Raw genomic sequence first — 17,397 nt, 5'->3', positions numbered from 1 at the left:
ACATGGCAAAAAAGTTTGAATGCAAAAAGTGTATAATTCAGTATTACACAGTTGGCGGTCTTTGCAATGTAGGCCTATTTAGAATTGGTCATTTCACATAACAGTCTTCCAGCATTTTACATTTACATTACAACATTTTAAAGAGTTAGCAGAATAGTGTGTGTTCAAAAATAAGTTACTTATATCATTACTCATTTCAAGTGGCTCAGTTCCAGACCATTACATGGGAGACATGTTCTTGAGAAGCACCATGAGAAAAAGATGAAGGCCAGGGGCTTAACAATTCATCCTGATTTAAAAAATAAAAAAAAGATAAATGCACCTTGCTGCCAAGCTTGAGAGGTGGGAATCATGGAAAAACATCCACACCCAGCCACAGATCTTCTCATGACAGAGCTGCATCCGTTTCCCAAGTCCAATCATTGGTAGTAAAATCTATGATGACACGCAGATGTAATAAAGCTGAAACAAAGGCACATAGAAATTGAATTATTAATCAATGCTGGGCGCTTTTCTCAGAAACAAATTCCAATGAAAGGTAGTAAACTAGAACGTTGGACGGTTTTTTTTTTTTTAACACCTTGACAAATCGATACTTCACTACTTTCAATATTACTTGTGTGTGAATTCCCCCACGTGTGTATTCTCATGCACGCACACAATACTGCATTTACGGTATCACAATGAACCATCAGAAAGACTCTATGCGTCATCACAAAGCCAGTTTACTTATTGATAACCAGCTGAAATGATCCAGTCATTCAAAGGATGTCACCACCTTCATCGATTGCCAATGACAGCTAAAAAGTATGGCATCGTTCTCATTGATCGCCAATGACAGCGCGTAAGAAATGATGCCGTCTATATTGATTAACTATACTTGGAGTATGTGGCAAATGTATGTTGTGGATCCATCATCTGAACGTATCTCTCATAGGACAGTGAACCCGTGTTTATCGCCAAATATGTAAAACTATATTGAGCATAGAATCAGCGGCTCTGGAGCGCCGTCTTGTGGCCATGAAGGATATCGTTTATATCATTTTTTTTGGCCTTTTAGATTTGAATTTGGTTGAAATAAACCCGTGTATCCAATTGCTGCAATTTGGGGAAACGGTGATATCAAAAATACGTGCAATTTAAATTTGATTGTTATAAATGTATAATGTTTGCACAATTCCGAGAAGCACAAAAACGTGAGGCAGCTACTCTAATGGGTCATATGTGCCACATCCAATATGGCGACGGTTTGACATACAAGTAAAAGCCAAATGCGTTATCTACTATAAGTCCGAAGACGCCCACCACTTAGGTACTAGTGATGTACATTCCAGTTCTTTTAAGTGAACTGAATCTTTAGAATCAGTTTACTCAAAAGATTATTTCAAACGAATCGTTCAACGAATCGTCAACACACACACACACACACACACACACACACACACACACACACACACTGATCCGTTTTTTTAATACTTCAATATACAATAATTTAATAATTCATATACACGCCTAATTATTGATATCAAATATATCTACTGCAACTTCACATCAGATTGCTGGTTTGAAATTTACTGTTATTATTATTTTAATAAACATTTATGTTCAAACTTGTCTGGTGTTTTATTCCTTGTTTTTATTTTTTTGGGCCTGAAAACATACAAATCTGACATTTGGTTAACTGCTTTATATGACAATATGTATGTGTTTAACGTTGCGTAATAGGTGTTGGTGTCCCCCAAAATAAAGAGCAAGTAGTCAAATACACATTCTTGACACGTACAAAAAAATGCATAGTTATTAGGTACACTTGAAAATGGCGGTGTACCTAATGGAGTATCCGAGTGACGTCACAGATCGGCTTCAATGCGCATGACTGACACCTACTAGTTGAAGTCATATGAACTGAAAAAAAAAAGAACGAATCGCTTTAGGAAGTGATTCGTTCACTCGTTCACTGAAAACATTCGTTCCTTTGAAGGAATCGTTCACTCACGAGCCAACACTACTACGTACACAGTCGGTCACATGATGGCGCATGGTCCAGCTCGGTAACAGCAAACTAGAAGGTTCACACTTACTGAGTTTAAGTGCTCGAAACACATACAACAATGTTTAACACAATAGAATTGGAAATGTTTTGGCTTCTTTAGAGGGAAACGCAAAAGGCAACCAAAATGTACGCGAGTGTCTTGTTTTTCATCACATTGACCTGTATGTGTTCTCCTGCCAAAGGGGTAAGCTAAAAAATGAAAGGTGTAAACTGTTCTTTGAAATAATTGACATATCAATTAAGTCAATCATAATAATACATTTGCCCTACCTCCAATCAATTGATAAAAATCAATTCATCGTCCATTCCCAAGTCTAACTTTGAAAACATGTTTTTGTCTTGCAGTTGCCATCTAAGAGATCCTTCACAATAGATTATAAAAATAATTGCTTCCTAAAAGATGGCCAGCCCTTTCAGTATGTCTCAGGAAGCATCCACTACTCCCGAATCCCACGTTTCTACTGGAAGGATCGGCTGCTCAAGATGTACATGGCGGGCCTCGATGCCATCCAAATGTAAGCTTGGAGAATCACTAACAACTTCTATGTCAATAATGTATGATTATGTGCTGATATATTTTTCGGGCCTGCACGCAGATATGTTCCTTGGAACTTCCACGAAACAGTGGAAGGGATCCACAACTTCACAGGGGATCGGGATTTGGAGCACTTTTTGGATTTGGCCAATCAGACAGGCCTTTTGGTGATCTTGCGCCCAGGCCCGTACATCTGTGCTGAATGGGAGATGGTGAGGAATGATAAAATTATGTCATAAAGTCATATGATTAAGTCGTTAAGTCCAGAGGAGTCTCTTTGGTCGAACACAGTCCATCTGTGGGCAACCTCTGGTTCGATAGAAAGTTTGAAACATCCCACGGGATAAATTGATAAGTCAATCGGTCACCGTTGCAAAGTTTTAAGCCAACGTCAAAATGTCCTCGCTTTACCACAGTGAAGTAACCAGACTTTTTTTCTCTTATAGGGTGGGTTACCAGCATGGTTACTCCAAAGAAAAAACATAAGACTACGCACAGCTGATACAGGTACAGGAAGTAGAGGCGTAACGATTAATCGATTACTAATTATTACATTTGTGATTTTTGGCTCGTCAACAATAAATATTCTGTTATCCGAAAGATGACTGATTATTTTTTCAATGAATAAAAATGAAACCAAAGTTTGTCGATTATTTTTTTTTTTTAACAAGTTACAGATGAAATGATTAATTGACTCCTAATTCATGTATTCTATATTCTATATTTCAATAAAGGGACAGAAATTGACTTTTTTTAAATCCGATTCATCGATTAATCAACAAAATAGTCGATAGATTCATCGATGATTAAAATAACTGTTAGTTGCATCGTTTTTTTGGGCTTGATATCTTTACTGTACTTTTTTTCTCCAGATTATTTACAGGCGGTCACTAACTGGTTTGCTGTTCTCCTCCCCAAAATGACACCCTGGTTGTATGTTCATGGCGGGAACATCATCAGTGTCCAGGTAAAGGAATAACTGCATTGTTACTTTAGTGAAACCTCCAAATCTCTTCCGCTGTCTGTCACCGCTAGGTTGAGAACGAGTACGGAAGCTACTACGCTTGTGACTACAACTACATGCGTCACCTGCGGACCCTGCTGAGAATTTATCTGGGCCAAGACACAGTCCTGTTCACCACCGATGGCAACACGGATAAGGAAATGACATGCGGGACTCTGGAGGGATTATACGCCACTGTGGACTTTGGCACAGGTTCGGCATTTGCTGGGACTGGTCTTTAAGAACAACGTATTTGATAGGAAGTCATAGTCGTGTTTGCTTTTTGCGTAGGTGACAACATAACCGAAGCCTTCAACAGGCAAAGGCGGTTTGAACCGCAAGGTCCTTTGGTTAGTTGTAACACAAAGTTATCCTTGTAGTATTTAGTGGCACAAGTAAAATGTGTTTTTGTGAAATGTTGCAGGTCAACTCAGAGTATTATACTGGCTGGTTGGACCACTGGGGTGATGAACATGCCATGGTTGATACTCAGAAGGTCAGCAGAGGGTTAGCAGAGATGCTAAGCATGGGCGCTAATGTCAACATGTACGTCCATACAAGTACTTTTTTTTTTTTTTTTCCCCAGAGTAGAAATCTCTTCCGCTGGCTGACCTCTATTTTGAATTTGAAAACGATTTAGTTTAACTCCACCATCTCTCTCCTCCCCCCAGGTACATGTTTGAAGGAGGGACTAACTTTGGCTACTGGAATGGTAGGGTTTAAAGTCACTGCTTATAATTGCAATATTTCAAATCACATCTTTGTTTCTTTGTCACGATTTATGCTAAGGCGCTGACCATGATACCAGATTCCATCCCGTGGTGACGAGTTACGATTATGACGCCCCGCTATCAGAGGCAGGGGACCCCACAGAGAAACTGATGGCCATCCGAGACGTCATTAAAACGGTATGATGGCTTGACACGCCACCTACACAATGTTGATGGAAGGCCTACGCTTGCACACACATGTAGTGAAACTTAGCATTGTTATTTTCTCTGCAGTTTAAAAGCATTCCCCTCGGACCGATGCCGCCCGCGACTCCCAAATTTGCCTACGGCTTTGTGATGCTCAGAAAGGTACGTTTTTACCACAAGTTGTATAACGTGTAATTTCCAGGAAGCCATTTTTGATATAAAGGTGCATCACAATGAATAAGATTGTAGAAAACTTCATTGGCAGTATTTTAGTAATTTAGTTGAATGCTTAAAATATTTCATGACTTAAAAAAATATATTTATACCTTACATAGCAAACATTTTCCCCCCCAGGTGGGCAACATCAGCAGTCTATTGGACACACTTTCTGTGGAGCCTGTTTTATCAAAGTACCCTTTGACCTTTGAGGAGCTCAAACAGGTAACGTCGCTCTCGAAACAGAGAAATCTGGCTGCTGCTTTGCCTCAAAGGTTAACGCGTCATTTGCGTTCAGTACTACGGCTACATGCTGTATCGGACCAGTCTTCCCCGGGACCTCGCAGAGCCCGTACCGCTCATCTCTCCCATGAATGGCGTTCGTGACCGCGCGTATGTGTCCGTCAATGGGGTAAGCCTTCGCAACCAACTTGTGTGTTACAAGTCAAATCGAGTTTGAATGTTATTATTTGGGTCAAATGATGTGAACAGGTTTTCCAGGGTCTCTTGGAGAGAGACACCGTACTGGTAATAAACGTGACTGGACGGCAGGGGGACATCATGGACATTCTTGTGGAGAATATGGGAAGAGTTAATTTTGGCAGCCATATCGATGACAACAAGGCAAGGCAACGATACATTGTTTGTCAGTGAACATGAAGGCTCTGCAATGTATATTACAGGTCATGTGGAAACCCACAAATGGCAAGAAGCAGAGCACAGAAGGGGCCACGAAGAAAAGACTCCTAATGATTTTAAGGTTAAATGACATCAATTCCAGGGTCTCATCAGCAACCTAATCTTGGGCCAAGATGTACTCACTGACTGGAAGATGTACCCTTTGGACATTGACGGAGCCATTGCTGCTGGATGGCCTCACACGGTTAGCCTTCGCAATGGAACAAACGAAGCTTCCACTGGACCGAGCGTCTACATGGGAACACTGCAGCCTAGCGGTCGAGCATGGGACACTTTTCTCAAGTTAAATGAATGGACAAAGGTAGGTTAGCGCGGTTAAATAACGCTTTACAATTTAATTAAGTGTGCCTATCTTGATCCACTTTTTGTGTTAGGGTCAGGTTTGGATCAACGGTGTCAACCTGGGGCGATATTGGCCAACCAGAGGCCCGCAGCAAACACTTTATGTTCCCGGACCCTTGCTCAGCGCTACGTTGGCCAATAACATCACCGTGCTGGAGCTGGAGAAGGCACCAGTACATACAAGGGTGCTCTTCATGGACCGACCTCTCCTCAAAGCCAAAGCTACTAAGTCATGACCATCAAGTTTGAAACAATATGTCGTTTCCATCTTAAAATATTTTATTACTGCAGTACCTTCATTTTAAAGTCTTTAGCTCTTTCCTGCTGGAGCGTTAGCTTTACGATGCGCTTGCACACATCGAGGGGTGCAGAAGGAGAAATCCAGGTACTGGAATGGGATCTTGCCCAGCAGAGACTCGCCACACTGAAAGCATCTCCTGGTGAAAAGGACAAAATTGACATTTGCTGGACATTTTTCGGCTGTGGACACAAGAGTCTTACTTGACGTTGGAGAGGCCGACTCCAGTTGCCGCTACTTGTTCTGCCAACCTCCTTTCAGCTGCCAAAGCTCTCTGGTGTTCAAAACAACTGTTTAATCCATGCTGGAATTCAAATGAGTATTAAATAAACATTTGCACAAGAACAGAAGTCACCTTTTCCCGATCTGATAAGGACGTAAACTTCTTCTTTTCCTCCTGTTCCATTTCCTGTTTCCTCTTCTCCTCCTTTAGTGTCTTTTCACGCTGTTTTTTCAGCGCCTTTTGAGCCTTTTTCTTCTCCGTCTTCATCGATTCAATCTCCGCCGTTAAAGGCCCAGGTACCTTTAAGGAGAGCAGATGCTAATTGTCGATTTCATTTGCGTGCACGTGTCAAAGTTGACGTGCTAAGCTACTTACCCGAGCCTTGTTGTAGTCGTACTTGTCGGGATGTTCGCCCATGTACTTCCGAAACACGTTCCTGGTGTCCTTGTCGGGGCTGACGTTATATGGGGTCTGCCCTTTCTTATCACTGGGAGAAAAGCTTGTGTTACATCATTTCAAAATTGAGAAACACTCCCCTCAAACTTCTATAGTACATGAAGCACCAAGTTTGAACAGGTATTTAAAATGAAAAATCTAATAAATTCTATTGCTACCTGCATGCCGGGTCAGCTCCAGCATCCAGCAGCAGCCTGACGGCAGCCTTCTGAGCAGCCGCTGATGCAACGTGCAGCAAAGTGAAGCCCGAAGAGTCAATGTGCTTATTAAGAGTCAAAGGAATGGGGGTATCTGCAGGCTTGTCAACTGACGGCTCCCGAGGCTCTTCGGAAAGACGGAGGAGACGGCTCAAGGCATCTACATCTCCGACCTTGCAGGCAGTGAAGAGCGCGTCCCTCAGACTGTAGTCCCATGAGTCCTCTGGTGGTTCTGTGAGAGGACAACACAGGCTCATATGGTGGAACCACACAACTAAATCATTCCTCTCATAGAAGGATCACAAAAGAATCCTCCCAAAAAATCTATAGGTGCTTACTGAAATGACACTCAATGTCGAGTGTTAATTTACCTTCGGCTTGTTTCTTCCTCCTACTCTTGTTCTTCGGTTGTGTCTGCTGAGGGGTGTCAGCTTCCACATTTATGTCGTCTGCTTCGGTGTTACTAAGTTCTCCCGCATCTGAAAAATAATTATTACAATTAATTAATAGCAAACACTTGACTTTCCATAAGGAGACGCACCCTCTTCATGTTTGTCTTCCTCCTCCTCCTTCTTTCTCCTCCTTCTCCACCTCCTCCTATTGTGTCTGGAGGGTTGGATGTCAAACTCCTTGAGATCCTGTGTTCCAACAGTCAACTCCACCATCTCAAGCTGGATGTCACCTCCTTCCTCTTCATCTGAACTGCTCTCGACATATTCTAGGGATGTACCAATAAGAAATTGATAGTCGTAGTGGTCTAACACATTTCAACACCCTTATTATGGATATAACATCAATCGATGTCTAATCAATAAACTTTATACTATGGCAGTGTAAAATTGCACAAAGTCAGTTTTTGATACTGAAACGGACCTTTCTCTTGTTCAGTTTTCGGTGGCGCTGCAGGTGGGACAGTTTTCTTCCATGCCTTCTTTGACACACTGCTGAATGTGGACAGGTCAGTGTCCTTCCCTGGATTAAGAAGTTGCATCAACATTTTATCATACAACATGCGTGACAAACCACGTTCTACACATATACGTATATTGTACAAGTTAGTAATCATTCGATTTACCGTAAACATCAACTGTGGAAAGCACACTGTGAACCCGATGTACTTCCCGAAAGGTTGCCCTGCGCGTGGGGAAGGGAATGCTGCGGATTCTGCTGTCCTTCTTTTCGAGCGGACTCGTGCGGCCGCCAAAGAAGATTGTCTTGATGTAGCTCGGCGCTCGTATAAATATGGCAGATGCTTCCTTCAAGTGATCTCCCCAGTTTATCAAAAGATCTTGAATGTCCTGTAAAAATGTACATTAAACAAGTTAGGACCTCTAGTGCAAAGGTAGCGCGGTGGTTGCCTGCCTTGACTAGCGCCGCCTCGTTGTAGCGTCTTAGTGCGGCTCCCGCAGACTTTGGTGCGTGACTGCGGTTTTGAGAATCCCTGAGTCCTTGAGCGGTGCCCCTCTTGGCCCGCACGGTGTATCGATGGAAGGTCTTGTGCTGAAGGACTTCTTTCCTTAGTAAGTAAAACCATAATGTCAGGAAACATTGGACAGTGTGAAAAATATAGTCTGTTGGCCTAAAAAAAAAATAAAAACATTTGACAAAACTGCACTGCAAGTTTGGTGCGCTTGATTTTGCTTAATTCTTTGAAGTCAGAATTATTCACCAGCCAACTCCACACAAGTGAAAAGGTAAAAAGGACGAGCATACCCTTGGAATACTGCGCCAGCAAAATGGCCGCCACCTGTCATGAGGATTATCCACATTGTCCTCTTAGTGATGGATTTTAAGCAGGACTCCAAATCTTGCTCCTCATTTGACTGATAAATAAAATATAATTAAAACCAGCTTCAAAAATAAAAAAAGTCACTCAACAATCTTTCTCTGGTACTACTTATAAATTTAGTAAAGGGTTCTAGTCCCAAGCCTTACCTTTTCGTGAAGAATGCAGCGGTAGACTGACAAGTAATGTCCCGCTGAATCCTGGAAGAGCACTTTGCTGGAGAGCCTTCTTGTCATTAAGCTCGAATCATCCGAGTTGTCGTTATCCCCACCAGCGGCGCTCCAGTCCGTTTCGCCCTCATCCTTATCGGATTCTTCGTCCTCTGAGTCAGACTCTGAACCTGAGATACTTGACATATCTCCTGTTTGGTGATATGGACAGGTGTAGAAGCGACATAATGTCCAATTGTGTCAAACATCGAAGGTTTTTCCTTACCAATTCCGGTCTTCCTCTCAAATTCTTCTGTAGTAACTGCCGGCTTTCCTGACATTTTTAGTCTCAAGTTGAATCGATGCCAGTCGAGCTTGTAGTGTTCCATCTGAAAGTTTGACGCATTTGCTATCTCAACTCATGTCAAAAACTTTGGTACGTAAACACAGCAAAACATAAATGTGCAAATTCAATTTGTTCCTCAGGGGGCCATTTTCTTAAAAATATCGTTTGTAAACTAGGTCACTCGTAAACTGTGGTTCTACCGTAAAAGTGCTTACCTGTTCTTCACGGTTAATGAAGGAGCATCTGCAGGCAGAGCAGGCCATCTTATCCGAGATCTCTCTGACATCCTCCGTCGCTTTATCTTCAAACTCTGAAAGCAATGAATTCCAACAGTGACGACGGTTCATTATTAACATAACACATATATCATGAAATTACAACACTATACTTTCTGAGGCTGGCTCTCTGTTAGCGCTTTGTTTTAGGATGGGGTTAACTTCTCTGAGTCCTGTTAAGGCCTCATCTTTGGAAGACAATTCAAATATGGAGCAGTGGTTTGGACTAGCTGGGTTCATGTCAAACACCTGGAACAACATTCGAAGCAGATTTGTTAGGTCAGGCAAGTTAAATCAAAAAAAGAACATGGTGAAAAGATGAAAAATCTTGATGAAAGAAAAAGCAGCCGTGGAAAAATTACGTTTTCATGATTGGGTTTAGTCGTATAGTAACAAAATGCTGTTTCAATTGGTTCTGGAAAAGACCAAATAAACCCGGTCTGGCGACCTGACAGATCTGAAAGTCTCGTATGGTAACGAGAAGGTCTTGAGTAAGTCCAAGAAGAATTAGAGCTTAGACTAGCACAAAGATTTTAGAATCTTTGACTGGGGGAAAGCAAGTGTTGAGCTAAGATAAAAGAAATATTTTGTAGTGTGCGTCCGTGTTGTTTTGAGACGTTTTAGTTAGTGGCTAGTCATTGATTAGGATGGATTCAGCCAATAATAGTTACATGTGTACCAAGCTAACGTTCGACATTAAAAAAAACTACAACACACGGATGAATTTCTAGTCAAGAAATATTACAATTCATATTTAAAACCCAATCGACTTACCATGTATTGGCACGAAAGTTACGTTGACGTGAGTTGACACACCGGCAGTCACTTCCTCGTTTGTATTAAATGGTGTTGTGTAAAGCATACATTACTACAGTGCCTCTACTGGTCGCCATGTGTATGATTCGGTCGTATGATCAATCGGTTTTTTGAATGTATTACAAAAGAATGATGTATAAAATGTGGAACGACAAAATATGTATTCGTAGCTATTTGCTTAATATTTATAGTGGCTGTGGTGTAGGATTCATATAAAGCTTTTGTCACAACCCTCGAAGGAATCACTGCCTTAACCCAAAAGTGCCAGCAGATGTCACTGTCTTTTCTGAAAACAAATTCTTAGTTATAATAACAGTCTTTTGCGGTACAAAAAAAGCTTCAGACCCTTCAAAGAACATTATTCTACCTTTGAAAAACTAGGATACACCGAAACAAATTGTACTTTTTTGTTATAATGGTTAATTTACATGTGACCGTCAGAGCCCGGATAGCTCAGTCGGTAGAGCATCAGACTTTTAATCTGAGGGTCCAGGGTTCAAGTCCCTGTTCGGGCGTAGTTTTTTTTTATAGTGTGTGAAATTAATAATCCAGTCTGAATCATATCCACTTTACTAAAGTTTGTAATGAATCAATCCATCAAGAAATCATCATTATTTGAGTAAATCATTCAACTTGCCATAAGCGCGCACTAGAGCAGTCCCCAGTTTTAAGATGGCCATTTGATTACTCAAACACTTTTTAAAATTACGCTCAATTTGTGATACATATTTGGAATGTAATTGTCATCTAAGAAATCAGCCATCATTTGGTCAAAATGAGTTGATTTAAAGATGGCTCTGAGTTTTCTTGATGATTTCTCTCCACTTGTGGACAGGCGGGCTGCCAGCGGCCACCAGCCGACGGAGGAGCCTGCAGGGCTGCAGCTGAGGTACGTCGGGGTGGACCCCCTGGTAGTGCTCCAGCCTCTCCACGACCTTGGTTAGGCCCACCATACTGGCGTAGAACATGGGACCGCCACGGTGCTTGGGCCAGCCGTAGCCAAGCACATAGATAACGTCGATGTCTTCGGGTCCGGCTGCTATTCCTTCCTCAAGGATGCGGAAGCCCTCGTTGATGAGGGTGTACAGACAGCGTTCCAGCACCTCCTGGCGATCTATGCGGCGCGCAGCCAAGCCATTCTGGGCTCGATATCCTTCCAGGAAGCTGTGCAGCCACAGGTCGGGCCTGGCTTCACGACTGTTGTCGTACCGGTACCATCCGTGACCTGTTTTCTGTCCAAACCGCCCTTGCTCATAGAGAAGATCTGCGAGGGGGCTGTACCTACGCCCTTGTCGGACTCGAACTGTTGTGCCAGGCTGCACCAGACCTTCTCCTTTCCTAACCTTCCAGCCGACATCAATCCCGGAGAGGTCAGACATTCTAAAGAGCCCCATGGCGAAACCAAACTCCTCCAGGGCTCCATCGACCAACTCGGGCGTGGCTCCTTCTTCCAACAAGAACAAGCCTTGTTCTAGGTAGGGCTTCAACATGCGGTTTCCCACAAATCCGCGGCAGTTACCGACAGCCACGCCCACTTTTCCAATTTGTTTGCCGACGTTCATGATGGTGGCCACAGCTTCAGGAGAGGAGCGTGACCCATACACCACCTCCAGCAGCTTCATGACGTGCGCCGGGGCAAAGAAATGCATCCCGACCACCAGCTCTGGATGGCGACTCCGCGAGGCCAGGAGGTCGATGTCCAATGAGGACGTGTTGCTGCACAAAAAAGCTTCTGGTTTACAAATGGCAGAAAGTTGCTGGAAGATTTGCTCCTTCAGGGCCACGTCTTCAAACACAGCCTCGATGACCAAGTCCACATCGGCTACTGCCTGGAGGTTTTGACTGTAGGTGATCAGGTCAAGTACTGGAGCCACCCCTCGTCTTTTGGCTCCCCTCTGTAGCATCCCTGATATGGCCTGCTTTGCCTCCTTCAGTGTCTTCTCCTGGGTTTCCACGGCAACGACAGACAATCCCGCCTGAGCAAGGGAGACTGTTATACCTCTCCCCATTGTGCCAAGACCTAAAAAGACCAAAGATGTCAAATGTAGGATGATTTAACTTTGTGAATTGACTTTCTATTTCAAGCTAGTCACAGACGTACCTTAAAATAGCACATGATGATGCCATTGTTATATATTAATTGTCTTACCTATGACCGCTGTTTTCCGGATGGTCCTGGGCTTGTTGCTGTCCCAACGTGCTCCACTGGGCATGCTCCATCTGGCTGCAACTCTCTGAGCAAAAAAACTGTACTGCAGAGCTCGAGCCTGGCCAGAGGTGAAGAGTGTGGCCATCAGCTCCATTTCCCGCTGCATGCCCAGGGCGTAGGGCAGGGTGGCGGCCGCTTGCAGCGCTTGGACGCAAGCCACCGGCGCTATGGCTCCACGGGCGCTCCGGCGGACCTTCTGCATCGCTGCCTCAAAGAGGGCATCGACGTCGGGAGGGCAAGAGCATGGGCGCTTGCTGATGCGCCGGGTATCCAGAGGTTGCTCTAAAAGGGGAAAAAGCTGATTCAGACAATCACATGCATTGCTGTGCAAAATTCCAAAAAGTCCACCATTACTTTTCTATTTTAGCCACACGATCATGACCGTGGGGCAAACGTAGGTATCACTTAAAAATATTTTCATCTTGCTACATTCACAGAGATTTATTTGTTGATTTTTCAGTTCAATTCAAATGTCTTGATTTGTCCTCAAGAGGCAATTTATTTAAAAGTGTGTGACAGCAGCTTCAGTGGAATGGAACTTATGTGATGTACAAAATGCACATATGCAGAGTAAAAAGAAAACATAGTTAGTGCACGCTTGTCAACACAGAACAATAAAAAAAAGAATTGTGAATGAAATGCATTTAGAGTTCTGTGTTTAATTTTGAAGATAAATTGACAAAATGTGGCTTTTTAAAATGATTCAAATTTGGCAGTGTTGTAGTTTGCTTTTTGTTTCACCTGCAACACTCTTAGCAAACTTGACAGCTGCATCCACAGCGCTATGATCAGTAAGATGATCGACTATTGAAAGTTTCAGTGCATCGGCAGCAGTGACGTGACGACCTGTGAGACAAATATGACAGTCAGCAAGTCTCCGTGTGGGGAAAAAAAAAACATTAGAAATCATGCTCAAGGCTGACCTCTGTCATTTGATGATGTGTCAAAGACACTACACTACATATAAAAATGGCTTCTAAGTAACTTGTCACAAGAACAAATCTAAAGCTCGGACCATTTAACATTTCTGAAATCACAATATACTGCACAGCCATTTACATTCACACCTGGACAATTGATCATAGATCACAGACTACAAATATTTGTATCCCAAAATATGTTTTCAAAAGCATGTTCCACATTGTTACCAGTGGTAATGAGATCTAAAGCTGCCGGTAGTCCAGTGAGCCTTGGCAAACGTTGGGTTCCACCTGCAGCAGGTAGCAGACCCAGAGTCACCTCTGGAAGCCCCAATTTAGCCTGAAATTGAGCCCAGAGATGAAGATGATTGGTGAGCATCAATAATGTGTTATAGTTTTTTTTTTTTGTTGCTATCAAAGTGGCTCAAACTACTGGAGTCACACTCCTGATATGTTTTGACATAGTTGGCCAATAAAAATGATTCTGAGGCAAAGTGGGAGTTGCAATATAATACCTCAGTTTCTCAGAGTTGTTTGGGACATTGCTTATTATACTAAGATCTGAATTTTGAACCAACCTTGGAGTGAGCTATTCGATAGTGACAGCCAAGCGCCAACTCCAGGCCTCCACCCAGAGCGACCCCCTCTATGGCCGCCACCACCGGCTTGTCCGCTGCCTCTATGGCGTGGATCATTGGCACCAGTGGAGGCCCAGTCATGGCAGTCCCAAATTCTTTAATGTCTGCTCCTGTTAATAAATCAATAAAGCAATATTGAATGCTACTGTGAACATTCTGCAGTGTGAGCTTCTCAATTTGCATAAATTATTTTATTTATTTTATAAGCAAAGGGAGCTTTACTCATAATTCTCGAGACTTGAAGGAGCCATAGGAAAAACAGTTTGTGGAATGATTTTTCCAAAAATCCAAACAATCCAAAATGTATTTTCTGTTTCGTTAAAATAAGGGGCAGGCGGTGGCTAAATATCTGAGATGATATGTATATTTGTGTTTTACATTGTATTTACCTCCACAAAACACTCCATTCTGTCCACATATGACAACAGATTTGACCTCAGGATCACTGAGCGCTCTCTTGACATTGTCCACGATGCCTTGACGTACTGCCGCACTGTACATACAATACAAACATTGAATTGTTACGGGACTGTCAAAAATTCGCAGTCCTAATCCATATATACATAATATACACATAATTATTACACATAATAATTCAAGTGTGAGTTAACCCGATACACGCACAGTGCCGTAAAAGATTGTGCCAATCTAAAAAGCAAACGTGGCAAAGAAAAAATAAATCCCCCCCCAAAAAAAATCTGCACAATTTACCTTAGTGCATTTACAGGAGGATTTCGGAGCGTAATCAAGCCAACAGTTCCCGAAACGCGAGAATAATGAGCCATTTTCCCACACTAGCGATTGCTTCTTTATTATTGCGTGCAGTGAACTTTGTAACTTCAATGTTTTTGCTGTCAGAACTATTTCAACTTTAGCACACTTTCTTCGCCTTGTGGCCATGACAGCATCCACAGCTGTTTTCATCGTTCGTAGCACAAGTCGGAGCGCCCTCATGTGGCTTGGAGGGAAAATATACAGGTAAGTATTGTACTTATTTATTAACTATTTAAAGATGTTGTACAACGATTTACGAGTAGTGTAAATTTTACACTGAATACTCTGATCATAAATGCATACTTTTGGACTCGACTATGACGGGTTTTGACGACAGTGACGTCATTTTTTGGGGCGCCTACGTCTGTTTCCGCACTTGTTTATACTCGAATATTAATACAAATTTGACAACTGTGGGTGAATGCTGGTACTGAGCGTGACGTCAGGAAGTGGGCGGTTCATACTTTTCTTCGTCATATGCTATATAGCATATGCCTCGACATTTTTAGATACCGCACAACGCCATTGACAGTCTGCTGAAATTCGTCATTGACATAATCAAACGCTGTTATTTCTTAGTCAAAATTATATCTGATTATTTTTAAGGTCAAGTAACAACCATAAACGAGTTGGGAAGTGACGTAATGAAGGAGGCACCGTTTGCGGGTTCTGCGACTGTCACGTGACCCAGCTGTTCTTGCTGTCAAATGAAACGCGAGTGGCGAATATGCGCTCACTCATCGGACTTGTCTGCGTGGTCGTCGCTGCAACCTTGTACCTTTATTTACTATCTTTGTATTTGCCCCCCGGACCGCCGAGATCCGCTCAGACCGTTGGCGGGACCCAACATGCCGATGCGGGAGCGGAAGGGTCCGCTGAGAGAACCGAGGACACAAGAAGCAGGTTGGGGGCATTTAAAAAAATGGATCATGTTAAGCCCGACCATTAATTAATGTTACATTACATTACGTCTTGCTTTAGTTATCTTACAAGAAAAGAGATACTTATCTGCAGTTAGTTACATTATTACAACTGTTTTATGGTCTGACTGTCTCTCCTGTTTGTTTCCCTTTCCCTACTGTCCACTATTGGGGTCTTGTGGTTTTTGTTGTTTCAGATTGAAGTTTCCGTCTGACTTGGAGGATCTCCGGGAGCTGTCTGAGCTTCTTCAATTCTACAAGACAGAGCACACGGCGTATGTGCTGCTGCTCTTCTGCAGCGCTTACCTCTACAAGCAATCCTTCGCCATCCCTGGATCCTCCTTCCTGGTAAGATCAGAAGACAAACGCATGTGATGTGTTTTCACAACCATTCAAAGGCTTTTTTCCTTTGTGTAGAACATCTTAGCGGGAGCCATATTCGGCCTGCACTGGGGTCTGCTGCTGGCCTGTGTGCTCACCACGGTGGGCTCCACCGCTTGTTATCTCCTGTCTCAGGCCTTTGGGAAACACTACATCGTCAGGCTCTTCCCCGATAAGGTGGCCATGCTCCAGAGGAAGGTAAACATTCACAAACACACGTGATCCATTTTATTCTTCGATCTGAATGTTCTTCCTTCCTTCCAATTCAGGTGGAAGACAACAAGGACTGCCTGTTCTTCTTCCTTCTCTTCTTGAGGTTCTTCCCCATGACGCCCAACTGGTTCCTCAACATGTCGGCCCCCGTCGTAAACATTCCTGTCACCTTTTTCTTCTGCTCAGTCTTTATCGGTAAGCACAGCAGCTGATAAACGACTGTGATTGTAGTTTGAACTTATCAACTTATATCACTGCTACTTCTTCTAACTCTGCTCCACAGCGAGAATGACAGTTGAACATGCATAACCTTTGTTTTAATGTGTCAATTTGTCTCTTAGGTCTGCTGCCCTACAACTTCATCTGCGTGCAGACTGGCGTTATGTTAGCGGAAGTCTCCTCCCTGGACCACTTGTTCTCCTGGCAGCGTCTTTGGCAGCTTCTGGCCACGGCTTGCGCGGCGCTGCTGCCCGGCGCTCTCATCCGCCACTACGGCCAGCGGCATCTCAAAGGGACAACAACGCACGAGCACAACGGACTCTCTGACAACAAGAAGGTCCACTGACACATCACGTCAGTTGTTCTTTTGGACTACTAGAACTGATTGTCGGTAAACTTGATGACAGTTCATCTATACAGGGAAACATAGAGAGAGGGAGAGGCACTTGTGTGTGTTGCGCAACTTTCAACTGTTGTAAACATCTACCTCACCAGTAATAAAAACTTTAGCTTTGACAACACAAGTTAAAACGAAACAGAGTACCAAAATAGCATTTGTAAATTGAAAATACAATTTTGACTTTTAAATACTGGACAATCGAGTGTAACTTGCCTCTTTGCCAAAGTCTGGGTATATGTGTAGAAAATAGATGGAAGTTCTTCATTTTTAGTAAATGTATATACTACACCCATGCAGCAGAAAGCCTTTCGATTATTCATACTTTGTCCAGCATAAATTCTACATTTACAAAAATAACAAAAGTAGCTGTATTGAAAAATGGTCTAAATTGACTTACTGTACTGGTAAGTTG

General features: G+C 42.9%; 4 protein-coding genes and 1 non-coding gene across 9 annotated transcripts; 3 read left to right on the top strand and 2 right to left on the bottom strand.

Annotated features, from left to right (window-relative positions):
• Positions 1-27: 27 nt before the first annotated feature.
• Positions 28-10,359, bottom strand: ankzf1 (ankyrin repeat and zinc finger peptidyl tRNA hydrolase 1). 3 transcript variants are annotated; one of them, XR_015067263.1, is made up of 18 exons: positions 10,270-10,359; positions 9,609-9,744; positions 9,436-9,530; positions 9,161-9,263; positions 8,875-9,086; positions 8,653-8,762; positions 8,302-8,455; positions 8,015-8,237; positions 7,813-7,911; positions 7,481-7,657; positions 7,311-7,418; positions 6,901-7,171; positions 6,662-6,773; positions 6,419-6,586; positions 6,267-6,337; positions 6,060-6,202; positions 1,829-1,905; positions 28-462 (listed from the first exon to the last, which is right to left on the bottom strand). XR_015067263.1 is itself a non-coding variant. In XM_085920441.1 (17 exons), exons 1-16 carry the CDS (start codon positions 10,270-10,272, stop codon positions 6,076-6,078), a joined length of 2,169 nt encoding a protein of 722 aa, XP_085776567.1. In that variant the 5' UTR covers positions 10,273-10,359; the 3' UTR covers positions 29-462; positions 6,060-6,075. The 3 variants fall into 3 exon arrangements, 2 of the variants coding, with proteins under 2 accessions (XP_085776567.1, XP_085776566.1); XM_085920441.1 differs by lacking the exon at positions 1,829-1,905 and having other exon boundaries at positions 29-462; XM_085920440.1 differs by lacking the exons at positions 28-462; positions 1,829-1,905 and having other exon boundaries at positions 5,979-6,202.
• glb1l (galactosidase, beta 1-like) lies at positions 1,993-6,668 on the top strand. 2 transcript variants are annotated; one of them, XM_085920443.1, is made up of 17 exons: positions 1,999-2,069; positions 2,154-2,237; positions 2,399-2,568; positions 2,650-2,800; positions 3,035-3,095; positions 3,461-3,555; positions 3,624-3,804; positions 3,883-3,941; positions 4,016-4,137; positions 4,263-4,303; positions 4,381-4,499; positions 4,596-4,670; positions 4,863-4,949; positions 5,023-5,136; positions 5,217-5,348; positions 5,506-5,724; positions 5,798-6,668. In XM_085920443.1, the coding sequence occupies exons 2-17, from the start codon at positions 2,178-2,180 to the stop codon at positions 5,999-6,001; spliced, it is 1,890 nt and encodes a 629-aa protein (XP_085776569.1). In that variant the 5' UTR covers positions 1,999-2,069; positions 2,154-2,177; the 3' UTR covers positions 6,002-6,668. The 2 variants fall into 2 exon arrangements, with proteins under 2 accessions (XP_085776568.1, XP_085776569.1); XM_085920442.1 differs by having other exon boundaries at positions 1,993-2,237.
• A 394-nt stretch (positions 10,360-10,753) lies between the features above and the next one.
• Positions 10,754-10,826, top strand: trnak-uuu (transfer RNA lysine (anticodon UUU)). The gene has a single exon. It is a non-coding gene; the product is annotated as a tRNA-Lys (tRNA).
• Positions 10,827-10,865: 39 nt separating this feature from the next.
• On the bottom strand, positions 10,866-15,740 carry ehhadh (enoyl-CoA, hydratase/3-hydroxyacyl CoA dehydrogenase). Of its 2 annotated transcripts, none has more exons than XM_085919886.1 (7): positions 15,631-15,740; positions 14,468-14,571; positions 14,019-14,188; positions 13,669-13,780; positions 13,262-13,366; positions 12,461-12,802; positions 10,866-12,331 (listed from the first exon to the last, which is right to left on the bottom strand). In XM_085919886.1, the coding sequence occupies exons 3-7, from the start codon at positions 14,157-14,159 to the stop codon at positions 11,097-11,099; spliced, it is 1,935 nt and encodes a 644-aa protein (XP_085776012.1). In that variant the 5' UTR covers positions 14,160-14,188; positions 14,468-14,571; positions 15,631-15,740; the 3' UTR covers positions 10,866-11,096. The 2 variants fall into 2 exon arrangements, with proteins under 2 accessions (XP_085776012.1, XP_085776011.1); XM_085919885.1 differs by lacking the exon at positions 15,631-15,740 and adding an exon at positions 14,790-14,967.
• tmem41aa (transmembrane protein 41aa) lies at positions 15,275-17,273 on the top strand. Its single transcript, XM_085919900.1, has 5 exons — positions 15,275-15,755; positions 15,970-16,120; positions 16,190-16,351; positions 16,423-16,561; positions 16,708-17,273. The coding sequence occupies exons 1-5, from the start codon at positions 15,580-15,582 to the stop codon at positions 16,929-16,931; spliced, it is 852 nt and encodes a 283-aa protein (XP_085776026.1). The 5' UTR covers positions 15,275-15,579; the 3' UTR covers positions 16,932-17,273.
• Positions 17,274-17,397: the final 124 nt, after the last annotated feature.

This window comes from Syngnathus leptorhynchus, chromosome 9 (genome assembly GCF_054491065.1).
Source record: "Syngnathus leptorhynchus isolate UIUO chromosome 9, UIUO_Slep, whole genome shotgun sequence".
Taxonomy (NCBI): domain Eukaryota; kingdom Metazoa; phylum Chordata; class Actinopteri; order Syngnathiformes; family Syngnathidae; genus Syngnathus; species Syngnathus leptorhynchus.
Note: the sequence above shows the minus strand (reverse complement) of the source record. Positions and strands in the feature narration are given on the sequence as shown.